Below are 20,781 nucleotides of genomic sequence, written 5' to 3'. Positions count from 1 at the left end.
CTCCCGAATGTGAGTCTGCGCCACCTCGCTCGGTTTGCATTAAAGAAATTGAAAGATGATTGGTGTTCCACCCTGTGCTTGGCCACCTATCAGCCAGGGCTCCACCTTGTGGTTGCAATGAATGCTTCACAATTTTGCGTGGGAGCTGTGTTGTCTCATCTTCATGCTGATGGTTCAAAGTAGCCCACTGTTTTTGCATCAAAGACAATGAATGATGTGCAGAAGAATTACTCTCAAACAGAGAAGGAGGCTCTTGCTTTTATTAATGCTATCAAGAAGTTTCTTGTGTTTCTATGTGGCATTAAGTTTCATCTGGTGACTGATCACACACTATTAGTGACCCTTTTTGGTTCCACAACCCACTTGCCTGACAAGACAGTCCATAGACTGCAACAGTGGGCCCTGTCTCTTAACACTTTGGAGACTAAGCATAAGCACAGGTCAGGCCACAACTCTGTGTTAAAAAGACTGCATCTGAGTGCAGATCAAGCCACACCTTTTTGCAGTTTCTTCAGTTTCAATCTGCAGTTCATAACCAATAGATTGTGGTCAGAATCCACATCTGCCCCTGGAAATGTCTTACAATTTAAGGAGATGGGACCTGGATAAACTGAAAAAACCAGAGGTTGTACAGAGTTTCAGAGAGAGCATAAGGGAACAATTGACAGGAATGGGGGAAAGAAATACAGTAGAAGAAGAATGGGTAGCTCTGAGGGATGAAGTAGGCAAGGCAGCAGAGGATCAAGTAGGTAAAAATACGAGGGCTAGTAGAAATGCTTGGGTAACAGAAGAAATATTGAATTTAACTGATGAAAGGAGAAAATATAAAAATGCAGTAAATGAAGCAAGCAAAAAGGAATACAAACGTCTCAAAAATGAGATTGACAGGAAGTGCAAAATGGCTAAGCAGGGATGGCTAGAGGACAAATGTAAGGATGTAGAGGCTTATCTCACTAAGGGTAAGATACATACTGCCTACAGGAAAATTAAATAGACCTTGGGAGAAAAGAGAACCACTTGTATGAATATCAAGAGCTCAGATGGAAACCCAGTTCTAAGCAAAGAAGGGAAAGCAGAAAGGTGGAAGGAGTATATAGAGGGTCTATACAAGGATGGTGTACTTGTGGACAATATTATGGAAATGGAAGAGGATGTAGATGAAGATGAAATGGGAGATACAATACTGCATGAAGAGTTTGACAGAGCACTGAAAGACCTGAGTCGAAATAAGGCCCCAGGAGTAGACAACATTCCATTAGAACTACTGACAGCCTTGGGAGAGCCAGTCCTGACATAACTCTACCATCTGCTGAGCAAGATGTGTGAGACAGGTGAAATACCCTCAGACTTCAAGAAGAATATTATAATTCCAATCCCAAAGAAAGCAGGTGTTGTCAGATGTGAAAATTACTGAACTATCAGTTTAATAAGTCACAGCTGCAAAATACTAACGCGAATTCTTTACAGGCAAATGGAAAAACTGGTAGAAGCTGACCTTGGGGAAGATCGGTTTGGATTCCGTAGAAATATTGGAACACGTGAGGCAATACTGACCTTATGACTTATCTTAGAAGGAAGATTAAGGAAAGGCAAACCTACATTTCTAGCATTTGTAGACTTAGAGAAAGCTTTTGACAATGTTGACTGAAATACTCTCTTTCAAATTATGAAGGTGGCAGGGGTAAAATAAAGGGAGCGAAAGGCTATTTACAATTTGTACAGAAATCAGATGGCAGTTATAAGAGTTGAGGGGCATGAAAGGGAAGCAGTGATTGGGAAGGGAGTGAGACAGGGTTGTAGCCTGTCCCCGATGTTATTCAATCTGTATATTGAGCAAGCAGTAAAGGAAACAGAAGAAAAATTTGGAGTAGGTATTAACACTCTAAGCGCCAAGCCCGTAAAATTTACGGGCCTGGGATCGCGCGAAAATCACCAAGCCCGTAAAATTTACGGGCCGCTACATTTAATTTCATTCAAAACACTGCAACGTTATTTCTACGGGTTTGGCCAGCGCTATACGTTTTTCAGATGTTTATTAACAAAATGCGTCCATAGATGTCACGGCAGCGCTGTAATTCATGTTAAAACTTATCTTTGCGTTCTCAGTCTGTATATCATTCAGTTGTTTGTCATCATGTTTCGGCGCGGTTTATCAGACGCAGAAATTGCGGATTTGATCAATCATAGCGACACTCTGGATAATGTAGAGAGTGATTCAGACGATTCTGAATGCAATGGTGTGTTTGAAGGTACGTATTTCCGAATTTTCCACGTAATTGTGCAGTACGCACATATCTGTTGAACATGTGTAAACGATGTACTGTATGTAGTTACACATAATGTGATATTCTTTTTAGAAGACGAGATTGATGACAGTTTGTCTTCAGATGAAGACGAGAATGATGTTGAAGGTGTTGCTTCAAATCCAGCAGCTGTGCCGTATCCGAAAGACAGTGAGTGGACTGCAGTTGACACCTACCGACCTCTGCCTGTCAACACGACACCCAGGCAGATACTAGTGGATATTGATGAGTCGAGTTCTGTACTGGATTGCAGTAAAGTGTTCCTTACTGACAGTGACGTAAATGAACTCAAGAGACAGACAAATTTGTATGCATCACAGACAATACAGAAGAAAAGAAGAGGAAATAATCTGAAGCCCCATTCAGTTTTGAGTTCGTGGAAGCCAGTGACTATAAGTGAGATGAGGCGTTTCTTGGGTATTATTTTCCACATGTGTGTTTCGAAAAAGCCAAAAATTGCGGACCATTGGAGCACTAATCCTGTTCTTAGTTGTAACTTTTGTCCCCATGTCATGAGCCGTTTGCGTTTCACTCAGATACTGTCATGCTTGCATCTTGTTGACAATTCAAATCAGAAAAAACCAGGCGAAGATGGATTTCATCCACTTTACAAAGTTTTGCCATATTATAATAATTTGAAGGAGCGATGTATCCAGGCATATCGTCCCTCAGAAAAAGTGACAATTGATGAAGGAATTTGCCCATTTCGAGGTCGTGTGAGTTTCCGTGTTTACATGCAAAATAAGCCTCATAAGTATGGACTGAAAGTATATGCTGTTGCTGAAGCCAGTAGTGGCTATGTTGTAAATTTTGAAGTTTATGCTGGTAAGCATATTGTTGACAATTCTTCGTCTGCGGTTATTTTGCGATTGTTGTCTGACAGCAGCTTGCTGAACAAAGGCCACACTGTGTATTTAGATCGATTTTATTCCAGTCCAGAGCTATTTCAGCAACTGGCAGAGAAAGGCACTGGAGCTGTTGGTACTGTGAACAAATCCAGGAAAGGATTGCCTAAAGATTTAGTATCTGCTAAGCTGAAAAAGGGCGAAATGTCTTTTCGGCGTAAAGATAATGTATTGGCAATGAAGTGGAAAGATAAGAGAGATGTGTATACATTGTCTACAAGGCATCAAGCAACATTTGGTACGCATACTAAGAGAAATGGGTCTGTAGTATTGAAACCACTTCAGGTACTTGATTACAACCTCAATAAAATTGGAGTGGATATTGGAGACCAACGCCTGCAGTACAATCCGTTCCAGCACAGAACTGTGAAATGGTGGCGAAAATTATATTTCCATTTGCTGCTTATGGGAGTATCAAATGCATTTTGGCTGTACAATGCAGTGCACAGGAAGAAAATTACAATAACAGACTTTATAACAGTGCTTGCAGTTCAGCTTGTTGAAGACGACACACTTGAATTCATTCCAAGAAATGAAGGAACTGTAGGTCGGCTAACAAAGAGACATTTTTTGCAGCACATACCTGCAACTACTAAGAAGTATGCTGCTCGTGTGTGTCACGTGTGCAGTTCCAGGAGCAAGAAACAGAGTGGCAAGGCTTCTCGCAAAGAGACACGATACGAATGTGAACAGTGTGGCGTTGCACTCTGCCTGGAACCTTGCTTTAAAATTTTCCACACTAAAAAACAATATGATTCTGTGTGAAATTTATATGTAATACTGTATACTATCAGAAACATGTAATGTAGTGCCACAATTTTGGTTAAAAATAAATCACAATTGTATTCCCTTATTCGTATGACTTTTTCTAAATTCTTAAAACATCTAAGTGATTTCTATAACTGTACCTTAAAGCTGTGCATTGTAAAGTAGTTTCTTTCACTCAGAATTAAAGTAGAAATGTGCAGCTTCAAGATGGTACCAAATTTGCCACAATCCAAACAGTAGATTTGATGCAGTAATTTTTTTAATATTGGTAAAATTGCCCGGTTTCTAGGGACGGGTGCATAAAATAGGCCTGGTACAGAGAGTGTTAAAATCCATGGAGAAGAAGTAAAAACTTTGACGTTCGCCGATGACATTGTAATTCTGTCAGAGACAGCAAAGGACCTGGAAGAGCAGCTGAACGGAATGGACAGTGTCTTGAAACGAGGATCTAAGATGAACATCAACAAAAGCAAAACGAGGATAATGGAATGTAGTCGAATTAAATCAGGTGATGCTGCGGGAATTAGATTAGGAAATGAGACACTTAAAGTAGTAAAGGAGTTTTGCTATTTGGGGAGCAAAATAACTGATGATGGTTGGAGGAGAGAGGATATAAAATGTTAACTGGCAATGGCAAGGAAGGCGTTTCTGAAGAATAGAAATTTGTTAACATCGAGTATAGATTTAAGTGTCAGGAAGTCTTTTCTGAAAGTATTTGTCTGGAGTGTAGCTATGTATGGAAGTGAAACGTGGACAATAAATAGTTTAGACAAAAAGAGACTAGAAGCTTTCGAGATGTGGTGCTACAGAAGAATGCTGAAGATTAGATGGGTAGATCACATAACTAATGAGGAGGTATTGAATATAATTGGGGAGAAGAGGAGTTTGTGGCACAACTTGACAAGAAGAAGGGACCGGTTGGTAGGACATGTTCTGAGGCATAAAGGGATCACAAATTTAGCATTGGAGGGCAGCGTGGAGGGTAAAAATCGTAGAGGGAGACCAAGAGATGAATACACTAAGCAGATTCAGAACGATGTAGGTTGCAGTAAGTACTGGGAGATGAAGAAGCTTGCACAGGATAGAGTAGCATGGAGAGCTGCATCAAACCAGTCTCAGGACTGAAGACCACAACAACAACAACGACCCTAATTTTTATAAAGGTAAGGTACTTTATTTTAACTTAATGACAAAGTTTGGTGGACAGTGGATGAATTTTCTATTAACAGTTCTCACATCACTCAAGCCATCACTGCTGACACTGTTCTTTGTCAAGTGTGATGATATGTTCAATAAGAGTTGCCCAGGCACCCTCCAGCTCATGTGCTAGATTGTATCCACATTTTCTTTTTTATCGAGACACAGACTCATGATGGTGTTCTTTTGTTATCCACAGAAAATGGTGTTCACAAGTTCTAGCAGCTCTCTAATGTGACATTCTTCACCTTATGCATCATGATCATTGACGAGTCTCATGCTTGCTGCCATGTCTGCTGGCCCAGGGTACATCAGGACATTGAACATTTAATTACTGCTTGATCTAAATGTGCAGGTTATCAGTCCTTGGACCAGAAATGTGATTCTCGATAGCCTGAGCTGCCACTGCTGTGGGAGTGTCCATGTCAACATTGCTGGCTCCTCTTTGGATGCTTACTGTTTGGTGGTCATCACCACCTCCTTCAGTTCCCATACATGTACATCATCAACTGTTGTTGCTCCACAATGGAAGCAAAAGTATGGGCTGTCACTTGTATCTTCTTCATCAAAGGTCTGCTCTACACAATGGTAACTGACAAGAGTCATCAATTCCTCTCTCAGATTGCTCATGATTTCTGTGCTCACCATGGTATACACCATACTCATGCACCCCCGTTCCACCCTCAGTTGACTGGGAAGGCAGAACACCTTATCTGCACTTTTAAGACACATATGAAGAAGTATACTGGTGACACCCTTGCAGACATGGCCTCACACACTTCCCGAGTTGCTATAGGTCCATGACCAACAGTGAAAAGAGCCCAGTGGAACTCCTGCATTCCCACCAGCCATGCACAGTGATGAATTTACTGTTGCCCCCACCACATCCTCCCAGGGCTCCTGCACGACATCCTGTATAGCTGGACCTCCTTCCTCACCTCCCCCTTGTGGCCCCTCCGCAGATTCTACCCCTTTATGTTACTATTCCTTGTCCACTCTTCTTTGTTCTCATTTCCAGCCTCCACCAGTTCATCAGTATAGCCATAGACAGCAATCACAGGGTCAGCTAGAACTGGTTTTTCAGGAGCCATCCCCTGCCCCACCCTCAATGGCCAGAGGAAATTCCATGTGCAGCTGCCCATGGCAGGGCCCTCACCACCCGGGTAATTTCTGGCACTATTCTCCAATGAAGGCCAACATGGAGCTTTTCATGGCATGGAAGGCATCTGCTGACAGAAGGATATTGCCTTCCTGAACACTGAGCACTGTCTCAGACAATGGGGGAGGGACACTAAATGTGGCACTGTGTTACACGTACCCCAACAGGAGAAAACTGTGATAACCTGTGGTATCACATCAATCATACTGAAATCTCATTGTCCATCAGTGTTCAGCAGAAAGTGTGGTGCTGGCCCATCACATGTTGTTCAGTCAGCCCAATCCAGAGTACGGAAGCTACTCTCGGCCACCAAGAGGTGGCACCTTCCGATAGCATTAACAGTTGTGCACAGCCACTGTCCAGTGCCACCATGTGGAAACATCTAATGTTTTTCTATTTAACCCAGAGTAGAGTTCTCTCACTCTCATTCTGTAATGTTCCCTGCGATAGCTAACTTCACTCCTCTCACAGATCACTATTTGTCTAACAGGGACCAACCTGGCAATATATAAGGACGATGTATTGAATATGTTTGTGCTTTCAGCATGAAGTTACTGTATTTTTATTGGTTTTCTCTCATGAGTGTGTATTTTACTACGTTCATGTATACCGGAAAACACAATGTCCAACTGCCATAGTGTTTTACATACAATAATGTCCTCGGTAAAACTTACTGCAGCCTGTGTGTCTGGAATATTATCTAACAGCAAATCATCCAGTGTTTAAAAATCAACCAAAAAAGTTTTTTGTTGGAAACAGAAATTCTTTAAACTGCATGAAAATGGATCCTACTGGGATCTTCCTGCAGGAAATTGAGTAAGTTATTGACGTTCCATATGAAATTTGTCTCTTAACATCGAAAAAAAGAAATACTCTTACTATTGTGAGACGTCAATCAAACCTTCCATTCTTAAAGCAACCAGAATTGTTTTTGAAGAATGTAGTTGGTGAAAAATGGGAAAAATACCTCTTCCAACAAGCAACAAAGGCTTCAAGGAATGGCCCTGAATGTGACAGATCAGCAAGTTAAAATGTCTCCATATTTTGTCTTGCAGCATAACGATTGTATTGATATAGCTGTATACTGTTGATCTGTGGATGAGAAGAAAATAATGGAATAAATAGTCTTTTCTAAAGACTTGGGAACAACATGAAAAGATTCTGGTGTATTTTCCGTCATTAATGGAATTTCTAGTTGAAAATGGTCTGTCTTGGGATGGAGTTATGGGAATGTATACTGACAGAGCATGAGCCATGTTAGGTTCACTTTCTGGCATCCTAAGAATTGCCAAAAGAAAAAATCATAATCTTATTGGCTCTCACTGTATGATCACAGAGAAGACCTATCTTCTAACACATTAACTGAGAAGCTAAACACTGCACGGAAAGTGGTTGTCAGTGTAGTTAATAAAATTAAGTCAAGTGCTGTAGATACTCTTTTTTTTTTCTGAGTCCCATGTAATGATATCAATGTGAACAACAGTCCTTAATCTTTCATACACTAGTCTGATGGCCTTCAAAGGGCAATATACTTCGCAGACTGTATGAACTGAAATGTGAGGTCTAATTATTTTTTTGAGTCAATGAAAAGCTAATCTTCATCATTCATACACTGATGACAGCTTTATATTTTCCCTTGCATACCTTGCATACTTCTTTGAAACCCTTAATAATCTGAATTTGAAACTATGAGGTAGAAAACATCACAATAATGGATGTCAATGATGCCAAAAGGGCCTTTTTGGAGAAGATAATGCTGCAGTAGCATCACCTGGATTCTTCCATTATTAACTTTTTTGTTATTCCCTCGATTCAATAAACTTTTATATAGGCAATAGTGGGGGGTCAATGAGGGGAGAGTTGTCATCAGGAACAGCTCGAAGAAGAGTTCAAACTATATTTTCCTCACTTGTTTTCAGGTGTCTGTAAGTGCAAATCAGCAAGATCATCCTTCACAACTCATGTGCATGCACTTCCTGATGAAATACAGGGAAATGGAATTGAACTAAAATGTGGTTCAAATGCTGGTGAACATTTTCAGCAAGTGGGGTTGGAAAAATTTTGAGTCAGTTTCCTTTATATTTATCCAAGAGTGGCAAAGGGAGTCTTATAAGTCCTCATACAGTTCTCATCTACAGTACATACCTACTTGAGACAAAATAGCACAGTTGCCTAAACATGAAGAGTGGCCTTAGATGTGCTTTATTTAGTTTAAAACTGAATATTGAGGAGCTGCTTAAATAAAATCAATTTAAACCATCTCATTGATGTTCTGAATTTTCTTGTGACTTTCATCTCATAAAAAAAATGTTGGATGTGAAAAGCTTATTCACGTGAAAACAATATCATTAGGTATTTAAGTAAGACATAAAGACGTTCCCATTTCAACTGCCAAGTCCTTTGAAACACTATACTTTTGTATTACTGTCAAACAGGGTGATTTTGGACACCGGGGCGAATTCGGACAGTATGGCTTATTTGCTCTTTGTCAGTTATTTTAAGCACAAGATTGCATTTATCGCTTTCCACAACTTTTATTTTGTGTCAATTGTTTCCCTAGGTGAATAACTGATGAATAGCCTCAGTGTTAAAAATCCATGCATTATCGTAAAGTGGAAACTTTCTATTGTTGCACCGAGTAGGATGTTATTGTGACCGTAATTGTCGATGCGCTCAGTAGCTAACAGCAATGAGACAACTTCTGTACAAGTTTGTTGAGTTTCTCATGCAAAGTTATAAAATAACAATGGTTTTTATAAAACTGTGTACTGTGTGGGGTGATTTTGGACAATGCCAAGAAAATATAAGAGCAGGAGAGGTGCTACAGTACAGTGTAATTATGACCCGGAACTTTTAGATAAAGCTGTTTGTGATATTCAGAGTGGTAAATTATCGTACAGAAAAGCGCGTGATTTGTATGGTATACCTAAATCAACCCTAAAAAATAAAGTGCACATCTGAAAAAAAAATGGGAGGACAGCCAGGGTTAAATAAAGAAGAAGAAGAAGAAGAAGAAGAAGAAGAAGAAGAAGAAATGTTGAAGCAAGGTATCTTTAGGGCTGCACATTGAGGATTTCCCTTCACTAAATTGGACATTAGATATTTATTTAAAGGCTACCTTGATAAGTCTGGACTAAAAGAGACGAAATTTCGTAATAATTTGCCAGGAGAAGAATGGGTGCATTTATTACTCAAATGACAGTCAGAAGATCTTTCCGTTTGCTTAAGATGTTTTTCTCCAATATCAAGGCAAAGCTGGAAAATCTCCCACCTAGCAACATGATCAACTATGATGAAACCAACATGACAGATGATCCAGGTAAGCAGCAGATAATTATGAAACGAGGGAGTAAGCATGCTGAAAAAGTGATGGACTCATCAAAATCTAGTGTCTCAATAATTATGGCAGCTAGTGCTGATGGTAAACTGCTTCTTCCATACATCCTTTACAAATCAGAGCATTTGTGAGACACATGGCAAGAAGATGGACCACAAGGAATCCATTTCAATAGCAACAAAAGTGTATGGTTTGACCTGCCAGTATTTGAAGACTGGTTCTTTACAATCGCTTTGCCCTATTTGAAGAGGAAAAATGGGCCAACAGCCATTATTGGAGACAACTTATCCAGTCACGTCTCTTTACGTGTTATTGAAGAGTGTGAGCGGAACAATATTTCATTCATTCTCCTTCCCCCAGTAGCACGCACCTCCTCCAACTGCTCGATGTAAGCTTCATTAGGCCAATGAAACAGCATGGCGAGCTGTATTAACTGATTGGAAGAAACACACTCACGGGACCATTTCCAAGGATGCCTTCCCATCTCTTCTGAAGCAGACACTGACTAAGATTTCAGCAACCTCCAAGGAAAACATAAAGGGTGGATTTTGCGCCACAGGCCTAATCCCTTTTGATCCAGATTATGCCTTACGAAAATTGCCTGATAATGAGGAGAGCCAGCAAAGCAATGCAGATGCATGGTCTTCCACTTTTGAAGAAATGCTCAAAGAAATTCTCTATCCTCCAAATAAGCTTGGTAGCTCCCGCTGCTGCTGCAGACTAGACATTCAACCTGGAAAATCAATCACTGGCCGAGATTTTCAAGGAAACAGAAACAGTGCTGAAACAAGTGACAGTGCCTCTAGCAGTAGTGAAAGTGAAAACGACACGTCATCCAATGAAGTTTTACTGCTGAAAGAAAAGACGCTTTTCTTGTTGCAGAGTACAAATATAAACGTGGAAACAAGGAGCAAACAAGGCCGTTGAGGGTCGAGTTGTTTGGGGATGGAGACCAGACAGCGAGGTCATCGGTCTCATCGGATTAACGAAGGACGGGGAAGGAAGTCGGCCATGCCCTTTCAAAGGAATCATCCTGGCATTTGCCTGGAGCGATTTAGGGAAATCACAGAAAACCTAAATCAGAATGGCTGGATGCGGGATTGAACCATCATCCTCCTGAATGCGAGTCCAGTGCACTAGTCACTGCGCCATCTCACTCGGTGCAAACAAGGCAGTATGTTGGAGTGGCCACAAATGTTGGTGCTACGGAAATAAGTGTGAAATTCTTGTGCCCACACGAGAACAGTAAAAACATATTTGTGTTTCCTAATGTCCCCAATGAAGACACAATACAAAAATTGCAAATTTCGAGAATACTTCCCACAGCAGCTGAGAAGAGAGGAATGTTCATTTTTCAAGAATATGTGCTTTAGACTCGCAGACAATCGTTTATTTAAAGTGTTTGCAACTTAATTTAGAATGATGAGTGAGAAAAATTATTTTGACCTTTTAGTTAAATTACTTTGTTTGTTTGTCTGTTTCTAATATTACACTTAAGAACTGTAAAAAATTTTTAATTAAATTCTTGCATAATAAAAACTTATCCGTAAGATATAAAATTCATTATATCATTCCATATCACTTATTCGTAACAAAGGGCTACCTTAAAATGTGTAAAATGTCACCAAAATCAAATAAAAAACATGTAAAATATTTTAAAAAGGCAGTAACTGTCCGAATTTGCCCTCTATATACTGTAACTTCGGACAGAGATTTAAAAAACATATGTGTCCGAAATCACCCCAATCAATGGGGTGACTTCGGACACTATATTTAACTGCCTCAGATAAATTTACCTACACATACACTTTCTGGTTCTGGGATATTTTATTAATTACACATATACTCTACCACTTCCATAACAATCAATTTCATCCAACAATATATACGAAAGTTACAATCAACATAACGACAAAACTGTCCGAAATCACCCCGTGTGATGGTACTCTGCATTTGATAATCCTTTTTTATTAAAATGTGGATTGCACATTATCGTCAAATAAAGTTCTCCAATAAAGGTAAAAATATTAATAAATAACATAATTAAACACAGAGAGCCACAGCTTTTGCTGAATGTTAGTTACATAATTATTTGCGCACCCTAAGCCTAGTAAATGTCCATCTGAAAATCTGGCGCATAGTGAATCAAGATCATTAAATTCTACAAAAATGATATAATATTGATGTTGTCTACTAATTTAAAATCAAAAGATGAAAAAGCATCCATCCCAAAAACATTTTGTGCCTGGTGTGCTGACACAGGTAAAAAAGTAATTGGATGGCTGTCTTTGTGCAGAGCCATTACTGTGCATTTACTGCCAAGAAGTCTGTGGTGCTTGCTGTAAGGCTGTAACCTTTGCAGCATCAGCTGAAGAGACACAGAACCAATATGAGCATAAGTTTCCAGAACCTCAACACCTTCTCCCCCAATCACTTCACCTGGTCCTACTCAACATAACAAGCCACATTCCTAGCTGTCTACCTCCACCTGAAAGATGGCTACATCAGTAACTCTGTCCTTATCAAACATACTAACCGCCAGCAATATGTCCACTTCAACAGCTGCCACTCAATCCATACCAAGAAGTTCCTTTCATGCAACCTAGTCACCTGTGGCTGTTGCATCTGCAGCAACGAGCGGTACTCACTGACGCCTTTACAGACCGTAATTATCCTCCCAACCTTGTACAAAAACAAATGTCCTGTTCCTTATCTTTCCAGTCAACCACCACCTCCCAAGGTCTCACCATCCAGCCACAGAGGGACATTCCTAAGACTGAAGCAACTGAATTACATTCCCTGCCAAGATTTCGACTACCTCTCATAATGCCCTGAAATGAGAAATGCCCTGCCCCTATCCTTCCCACCCCTCCCACAGTGGTATTTCACTGTCCAACGAACCTGCACAATATACTCTTCCATCCCTACACAATCCCTGGCCCCAACCTCTTACCTCATGGTTCATATGGCTGTAATATACATAGATGCAAGACCTGTCCCATACATCCTCCCACCATCACCTACTCCAGTCTGGTCACAAACATCACCTATCCATCCCACCAAAGGCAGGGCCACCTGTGAAACCAGCCATATGATCTACAAGCTAAGCTGCAACCACTGTGCTGCATCCTATGTGGGCATGACAACGAACAAGCTGTCTGTCCGTATGAATGGCCACTGACAAACTGTGGCCAAGAAACAACTGTACCACCTGTTGCTAAGCATGTCACCCAGCATGACATTCTTCATTTCAATGACTGCTTCACAGCCTGTGCATATGGATCCTTCCCACCAACACCAACTTTTCTGAATTGCACAGGTGGGAACTCTCCCTGCAATTATCCTAGATTCCTGTAACCCTACTGGCCTCACCCTTCGTTAATCATTGTCATCACCCATCTAGCCTCTTCCCTGTTCCCATTCCAGCACTACACAGCCCTCTATTCCATCAATGCACACAGTCTTTATACTCCTCTCCTTTTTTGCTACCCCCCCCCCCCCTCTCTCTCTCTCTCTCTCTCTCTCTCTCTCTCTCTCTCTCTCTCTCTCTCTCTCTCTCTCTCTCCCCTCCCCTCTGTCTAATCTCCTGACTGCACCTAGCTGTCCTACCCTCTCTCCACCTCATCCCTGCACCCTCCCCAGTAGCACTTCACAGCCCCCCACCCCTACCCTGCTATCCCTTCCCCTCCCCCTGCTCCCCCCCCCCCCAACCCCAGCCTCTTCCTTACTTGTCTATCTGTCTGTTGTCTATTTTTGACAAAGGCCTTGTTGGCTGAAAGCTTATTTTGTGAGTCTTTTTGTCGTGCCTTTCTGCAACTCAGCATTTCCACTATACGGTGAGTAGCAACTATCCTTTTCATAGTATTGTTACATGCCATCCTGGATTTTCCATTGTTTGTTCTTGTTCTGTAAGTGACCTTCATGTCTGGATGAAGGTATTAAGCCATTTGGAAATTGAATTGCAGATGCAATATTGGTACTTTCAGTTAGAGATCGAGTGAGGTGGAACAATCTTTAGCACACTGGACTTGCATTCAGAAGGACAGTAGTTCAAATCCCTGTCCAGCTATCCATATTTAGGTTTTTTGTGAGATCTCTAAATCATTCAAAGCAAAAGCCATGATCATTCCTCTGAAAGGACACAGCCCAGTTCGTTCTCCACCCTTCCCTGACCTGAGCGTGTGCTCCATCTCTAATGGCATCATTGTTAATGGGACATTAGACTTTAATCTTCCTTCTTTCAGCTAGTGATTCTCATGCAGCATGTAAATAATACATTATATTTAAAGGGATATTTATTTTCATGATTATGCTTGACAAAAAAATGACCTCCATTTCTTTTAAAGCTGTTGTTGAATCAAAGACAAGTAAATTATCAGAATTTTCAGTTAGATGTTCGTTACTTGGAGACAGAAAAGTTATATTTATAAATCAGCTAAAAGCATGCCTTATTTCTAACCTCCTCGATACAATTACAGGATTTTGCTCTTGGAAACTTGAAGCTTGTTCAAGAGGAAACAGACATATGTTGAAATGTGATTGTATGTACTGCTCTGAAGGGAAATCATTACATAAATATTTGCTTTTTATAAAATAGTTTCTCAGATACACCTCTTTGCAATTACATTAATAGAAATTCTATAACAGAAACAATAAAATAAATACACTCCTGGAAATTGAAATAAGAACACCGTGAATTCATTGTCCCAGGAAGGGGAAACTTTATTGACACATTCCTGGCGTCAGATACATCACATGATCACACTGACAGAACCACAGGCACATAGACACAGGCAACAGAGCATGCACAATGTCGGCACTAGTACAGTGTATATCCACCTTTCGCAGCAATGCAGGCTGCTACTCTCCCATGGAGACGATCGTAGAGATGCTGGATGTAGTCCTGTGGAACGGCTTGCCATGCCATTTCCACCTGGCGCCTCAGTTGGACCAGCGTTCGTGCTGGACGTGCAGACCGCGTGAGACGACGCTTCATCCAGTCCCAAACATGCTCAATGGGGGACAGATCCGGAGATCTTGCTGGCCAGGGTAGTTGACTTACACCTTCTAGAGCACGTTGGGTGGCACGGGATACATGCGGACGTGCATTGTCCTGTTGGAACAGCAAGTTCCCTTGCCGGTCTAGGAATGGTAGAACGAAGGGTTTGATGACGGTTTGGATGTACCGTGCACTATTCAGTGTCCCCTCGACGATCACCAGTGGTGTACGGCCAGTGTAGGAGATCGCTACCCACACCATGATGCCGGGTGTTGGCCCTGTGTGCCTCGGTCGTATGCAGTCCTGATTGTGGCGCTCACCTGCACGGCACCAAACACGCATACGACCATCATTGGCACCAAGGCAGAAGCGACTCTCATCGCTGAAGACGACACGTCTCGATTCGTCCCTCCATTCACGCCTGTCGCGACACCACTGGAGGCGGGCTGCACGATGTTGGGGCGTGAGCGGAAGACAGCCTAACGGTGTGCGGGACCGTAGCCCAGCTTCATGGAGACGGTTGCAAATGGTCCTCGCCGATACCCCAGGAGCAACAGTGTCCCTAATTTGCTGGGAAGTGGTGGTGCGGTCCCCTACGGCACTGAGTAGGATCCTACGGTCTTGGCGTGCATCCGTGCGTCGCTGCAGTCCGGTCCCAGGTCGACAGGCACGTGCACCTTCCGCCGACCACTGGCGACAACATCGATGTACTGTGGAGACCTCATGCCTCACGTGTTGAGCAATTCGGCGGTACGTCCACCCGGCCTCCCGCATGCCTACTATACGCCCTCGCTCAAAGTCCGTCAACTGCACATACGGTTCACGTCCACGCTGTCGCGGCATGCTACCAGGTTAAAGACTGCGATGGAGCTCCGTATGCCACGGCAAACTGGCTGACACTGGCGGCGGCGGTGCACAAATGCTGCGCAGCTAGCGCCATTCGACGGCCAACACCGCGGTTCCTGGTGTGTCCGCTGTGCCGTGCGTGTGATCATTGCTTGTACAGCCCTCTCGCAGTGTCCAGAGCAAGTATGGTGGGTCTGACACACCGGTGTCAATGTGTTCTTTTTTCCATTTCCAGGAGTGTATTTAATGAGTTTTTGAGCAACTATCCTTTTTATAATTATCTACATATATGGTATTCATACTGAAAAAAAACATAAATGTTCAAAATCACCCAGCTTGTCACTGCAGTGACTATTTGGTATTGACATGAATGGGAAGGGCAGCAAATTAAGGTATCATTTTTAAGAATGGCTTAGACCATCACCTTTAGCATATGTCTCTCCCTTCCTTTCCAAAACATCCTATTTAGTCTACAAGAATAAAAACACGTTTGCTGTCCCTACACTTTGGTATTCCTCAATATTTAAAATACTCATCTGTACATGGGCAGCATTTACCCATGCCTAAATATTAATTATTTCTGGTATTTATTCATAGACGAATGCTGCCTATTGACATACGTTTATAGCCTCTAACTGGTTTGTTGCATATCATTATTGTTATGCAAATGATCTATAGAATTCTCATTGCATCAACAGATCATCAAATTGTGAATTACTAATATGTGACTTTCAGAGCTAAAATAATATTTTATGGAATCATCGAGGGTAAAATAGGTGAGAAGAATAGGTTTGTAAAAATAGCCTAGATCTGACTCATAGAAACATAAGTGTGCAGAACTCCTACTTCTTCTTCCCTTTCACTTCATCTCCATGTGCAGCTTCAGTCTGCCTGACTTGCCTCCCATTAAATTATTCCCTTTCCCTTCATTCAACTTCTTTTCCTAATCTTTCATCCATCTTTACTACTCTTACTCTGTTAAGCATGAGCAGCATTCTCCTGTCTTTCTTTGTTCAACCACATCTCACTTCTCAGACACATTTCTTTCCACAACTTCCCAGGTATTGGGAAAAATAATACTTCTTGTTAAGTGCATGCTCAATTATTGCACAATTACAATTTTTTTAAAAAAACTGGATTTTTTTTTTTTTTTTTTTTTTTTTTTTTTCACTGCCTACAGACTACTCACACCAATTTCAGTAACAGTAACTGTTTCTTGTATTCACAGTCTTTCCCCATGATCTTGCCTCATTATCTCACACAAAGCAAATGTTGTTTTGGAATATTAGAAGTTAATTGTTTACTTGCTGTTCTTTCCATTATACCTCATCCATAGTTAAAATAAAGCATTACGCATTGCTTTGTATTCATTCATAATTTTTCCCACTTTTGCACCTTTTTCTGAACTTGAAACATGTCTTGTCTGTTGTAACTGACTCTTAAAGAGGGTATACGTTTCAGCATCACTTCTACAGCTTGTGATCTGTAGGCTACAGAGGGAGGAATACATTTCAGCATCACCTCTACAGCCTGTGATCTGTAGGCTAAAGGGAGGGAGGAATATTATGCCTTTTTCTTTTTACTTTATTTTCTTCCATCTACCTTACTGTTTTTGGACTTTAAAATATTGCCTCAGTTTGAATCATTCTAGTAAGTAACAGTAAGTTCTCTCTCCAACTCTATATTGTCATCCTATTTCACAGAATCTATCATTTTATAAACAAATACTAAAAGTTATGATACCAAGCAAATTAATTACATGTGTCTAAAAATATTTAATAATCAGCAATTCTGCAACTGGGTTCTTATTCTACTTTAGTTGATCTTTAATTTGATCTATTGGTCATGTCCCTGCCACTCTTATTAGCAAATTCATATATCCTTAAATTTATGGGATTTTATCTGTTTTTAATATTCTATAACTCACGAATCAATAAAGCTATAATTTGCTGTCTAGCGTCATTTTCTTCATCTCTCTGAGACCTTTTCATCAGTATATCACACTCTTATAGAATTTATGATTTCATACTCTTTTCATTCTCATGGTCTTGCCAGCCCAGGCACACGGTCAGTGTGCAGACTACGATCGTGCTGGTCATTTCTAGTTGTTGTTGACTGTCTTCTGCTCTTCTGCCTTGGTCAGCCTCTCTGTTTGCCTATCAGCAACTGATACATGACCAGCTCTCATCATCAGCAGTATCTTGTCTCAGTCGTGTCCTCATTTCTGTTACACATGGGGTCTGCCCATCAAAAGCCAGCATCCATTGCCACACTTCCTTCTCAACCAGGCAGACTGCACTCGCACATGCACTTTTGGGCATAGCTCAGAGGCTTGTCATATTACAAGATGGGATTCCTAAATCATAGTGATGTGGCTGATTTATAAGTAACTAGCCCACATCCAGAGACTATTTATATTTCAACATCAAAATTTCACTGACAAGAGGGAAGAATCAGGACCACATAGTTTGTGTTCAGCAGGTGGCACGCAGTATGCTATGCAGTAAGAGCATAAGACACAGTTAACAGTGTTCCATGTACAAGAGGGGAAAATTAAACTCAGTTGCCTCCTTGTTGCTCCTCAATAACAGTGACTTGGTGCTGAAAATGGGCTATATGTCAGCACTTAGTTTTACCCTCTCTTAGTTCTATCTTCACTGGTAAACTTGTGAACAATATTAGCTTTACAATGTTTCAATTGCATCACTCAAAGTAAAAATTATATTTTTAAAGAAGCAAATACACTCTAAAACAAAAAAGCAGCACACCATGAAGGAATTATCCATATGAGATGGAAATCGGTAGAGGTGATGTACATGTACAGACAGACAAATGATTACAATTCCAGAAAAATTGAATGTTTTGTTCAAGAGAGAAAGCTTCACAAACTGAGCAAGTCAGTAACACGTTGGTCCACCTCTGGCACTTACGCGAGCAATTATTAAGCTTGGCATTGATCGAAAGATTTGTATGTCCTCCAAAGGGATAATTGTGAATTCTGTCCAATTGATGTACTATGTCATCAGAATCCTGAGCTAATTGTAAAGCCCTGACCATAATGCTCCAAATGTTCTCAGTTGGTGAGAGATCCAGCGACCCTGCTGGGCAAAGTAGGGTTTGACAAGTACGAAGACAAGCAGCAAAAACCCTCACTGTATGCAGGCATGCATTACCTTGCTGAAATGTAAGCCCAGGATGTCTTGCAATGAAGGGTAACAAAACAGGGTCTAGAATATCTTTGACATACCACTGTGCTGTAAAGATGCTGTGAATGACAACCAAAGAGGTCCTGTTGTGAAAGGAAGTAGCATCCCACACCATCACTTCTGGTTGTTGGGCTGTATGGTGGATGACAGTCAGGCTGGTATCCCACCACTGTCTGGGGCATCTCCAGACACATCTTCACTGGCCTTCAAGGCTCAGTTTGAAGCAGGACTCATCACTAAAGACAGTTCTGCTCCAGTCAATGAGATTCCAGGCCAAAGACATGTCTGCAGATGCCCCGGACAGAGGTGGGGTACCAACCTGACTGTCGCCCACCATATGGCCTGATAACCAGGAGTGACAGCCTGGGATGCCATTCCTTTTCATAGCAGGACCTGTTTGGTTGTCATCCATCGAACCCTTACAGCATACTGGTATGTCGATGATATTCTATGCCCAGTTTTGTTGATCTTCATGACAAACCGTCCTGGGCTTACATTTCAGCAAAATAATGTCCACCTGTATATGGCGAGCATTTCTACTGTTTGTTTTTGTGATTGCCAAACCCTACCTTGGCAAGTGAGGTCATCAGATTTCTCCACAATTGGAGCATTATGGGCAGGGCCTTTAGCTCAATATTTCAATGTTCTAATGTATGGATTGGACAGAATTTGATGTGATGTTCCTCAGGAGGTTTCCCAGCAACTCTTATCAATACGTGCAAAGCCAAATAACTGCTTGTATTAGGGCCAGAGGTGGACCAACGCATTATAGACTTGCTCAATTTGTGAAACTCTTTCTCTAGAACAAATCATCCAGTTTTTCTGATTTGTTGTCATTATTTGTCTGCACATTACATCATAACTGTTAATTTGCATCCCATTCAGATAATTAGTTCACAGTGTGTAGTTTTTGTAGAGAGTATTTTATGAATGTCATGATTTACCACCAAGAACTCCTGATAAAACTTCTTAACTGGACAACCACTTTCAATTCACAGATCATCATCAGGTTCCTGTATACCACAAATGTGATACAAAATTACTTCATCAATAATATGTAATGGAAGTAACATACATGACTCCATGTTGCCACCACATGCCATCACTGAGTGAAGAGACTAGCCTTTCCTTCAAATGATGTCAGATATGGTAGCATTCACTTCAGGCCTTATACTGTGACATGTCTTAGCCACAAGCATTTGGGAAGAGTTACGTTTGTATATATCAGTTCTACAAGATAAATTCTATTCACAAAGAGGTTGTTATGATGGTAATTTTCAGTCAAGTCAAGCTTTGCACTACATGCATAGCATTCAATCACAGCATATCATTTTTTATTGGGTTACAAAGGTGTTTACTATATTGGTAAACGTTTTCTGAGTATTGTACCATGTCATGGTCTTTTATGTCAAATGGTCTGGCTGTGGCAACCTACACAATAATGTCAACAATATTGTTCACTTTTATATCTAATTTTTTGTTTTTATCAAATGTTACCCTCAAATAAAGAATTACTTATCTGTTTACCATATCGCATCAGTAATGCAGTATTCTTACATTTTCAGTATCTCTTGGAGACCATAGGATCAAGTGATGAAAAACTACAGGAAGCTTCTGCTGGATGCCTAAGCAACATTAGAAAACTAGCGCTTTCTGCAGAAAAGTTTAAGAACAATGAAGTTCCATTTTGAATCAATTAGAGACAATAAAATCTGAAAATCTGAACATAAAAATTTACTGAATGTACTAGTATGATTCAGACATATAGCAAGATTTCACTGAGTACTATTTAAAAACTGTCATATATTTTTGTATAGTCTTGGGTTTTATGATACATGCAGTAATTTTGTACACTTTTAAACAATCAATGTACAGAAAATTCTGCACCTTTAAGGCAAAAGACATTCACAGCCACTCGTTTTCTGCAAACTTTCAGATACTTCCAAGAAGCAAGAACAATAAGAAGATACAGGGAAAACTATTGACTTGAAGTGATGTGTAAAGTATTTGACAATGTTTTTGTCCATCTTTATATACTTGTGTGCTATTCAATTGGACATC

General features: G+C 40.8%; 1 protein-coding gene across 1 annotated transcript in view; it reads left to right on the top strand.

The window, feature by feature from the left end:
* The window catches only part of LOC126484978 (armadillo repeat-containing protein gudu), a gene marked incomplete at its 5' end in the record, with an annotated part of 199,433 nt that extends 178,933 nt beyond the window's left edge, over positions 1–20,500 (top strand). Inside the window, one exon of the mRNA XM_050108583.1 lies at positions 20,286–20,500. Within this exon, the coding sequence (XP_049964540.1) occupies positions 20,286–20,411 (126 nt within the window). The remainder of the gene's footprint in view (positions 1–20,285) is intronic.
* Positions 20,501–20,781: the final 281 nt, after the last annotated feature.

This window comes from Schistocerca serialis, chromosome 6 (genome assembly GCF_023864345.2).
Source record: "Schistocerca serialis cubense isolate TAMUIC-IGC-003099 chromosome 6, iqSchSeri2.2, whole genome shotgun sequence".
Lineage (NCBI taxonomy): Eukaryota > Metazoa > Arthropoda > Insecta > Orthoptera > Acrididae > Schistocerca > Schistocerca serialis.
This window is presented reverse-complemented; position numbering and strand designations above follow the sequence as displayed.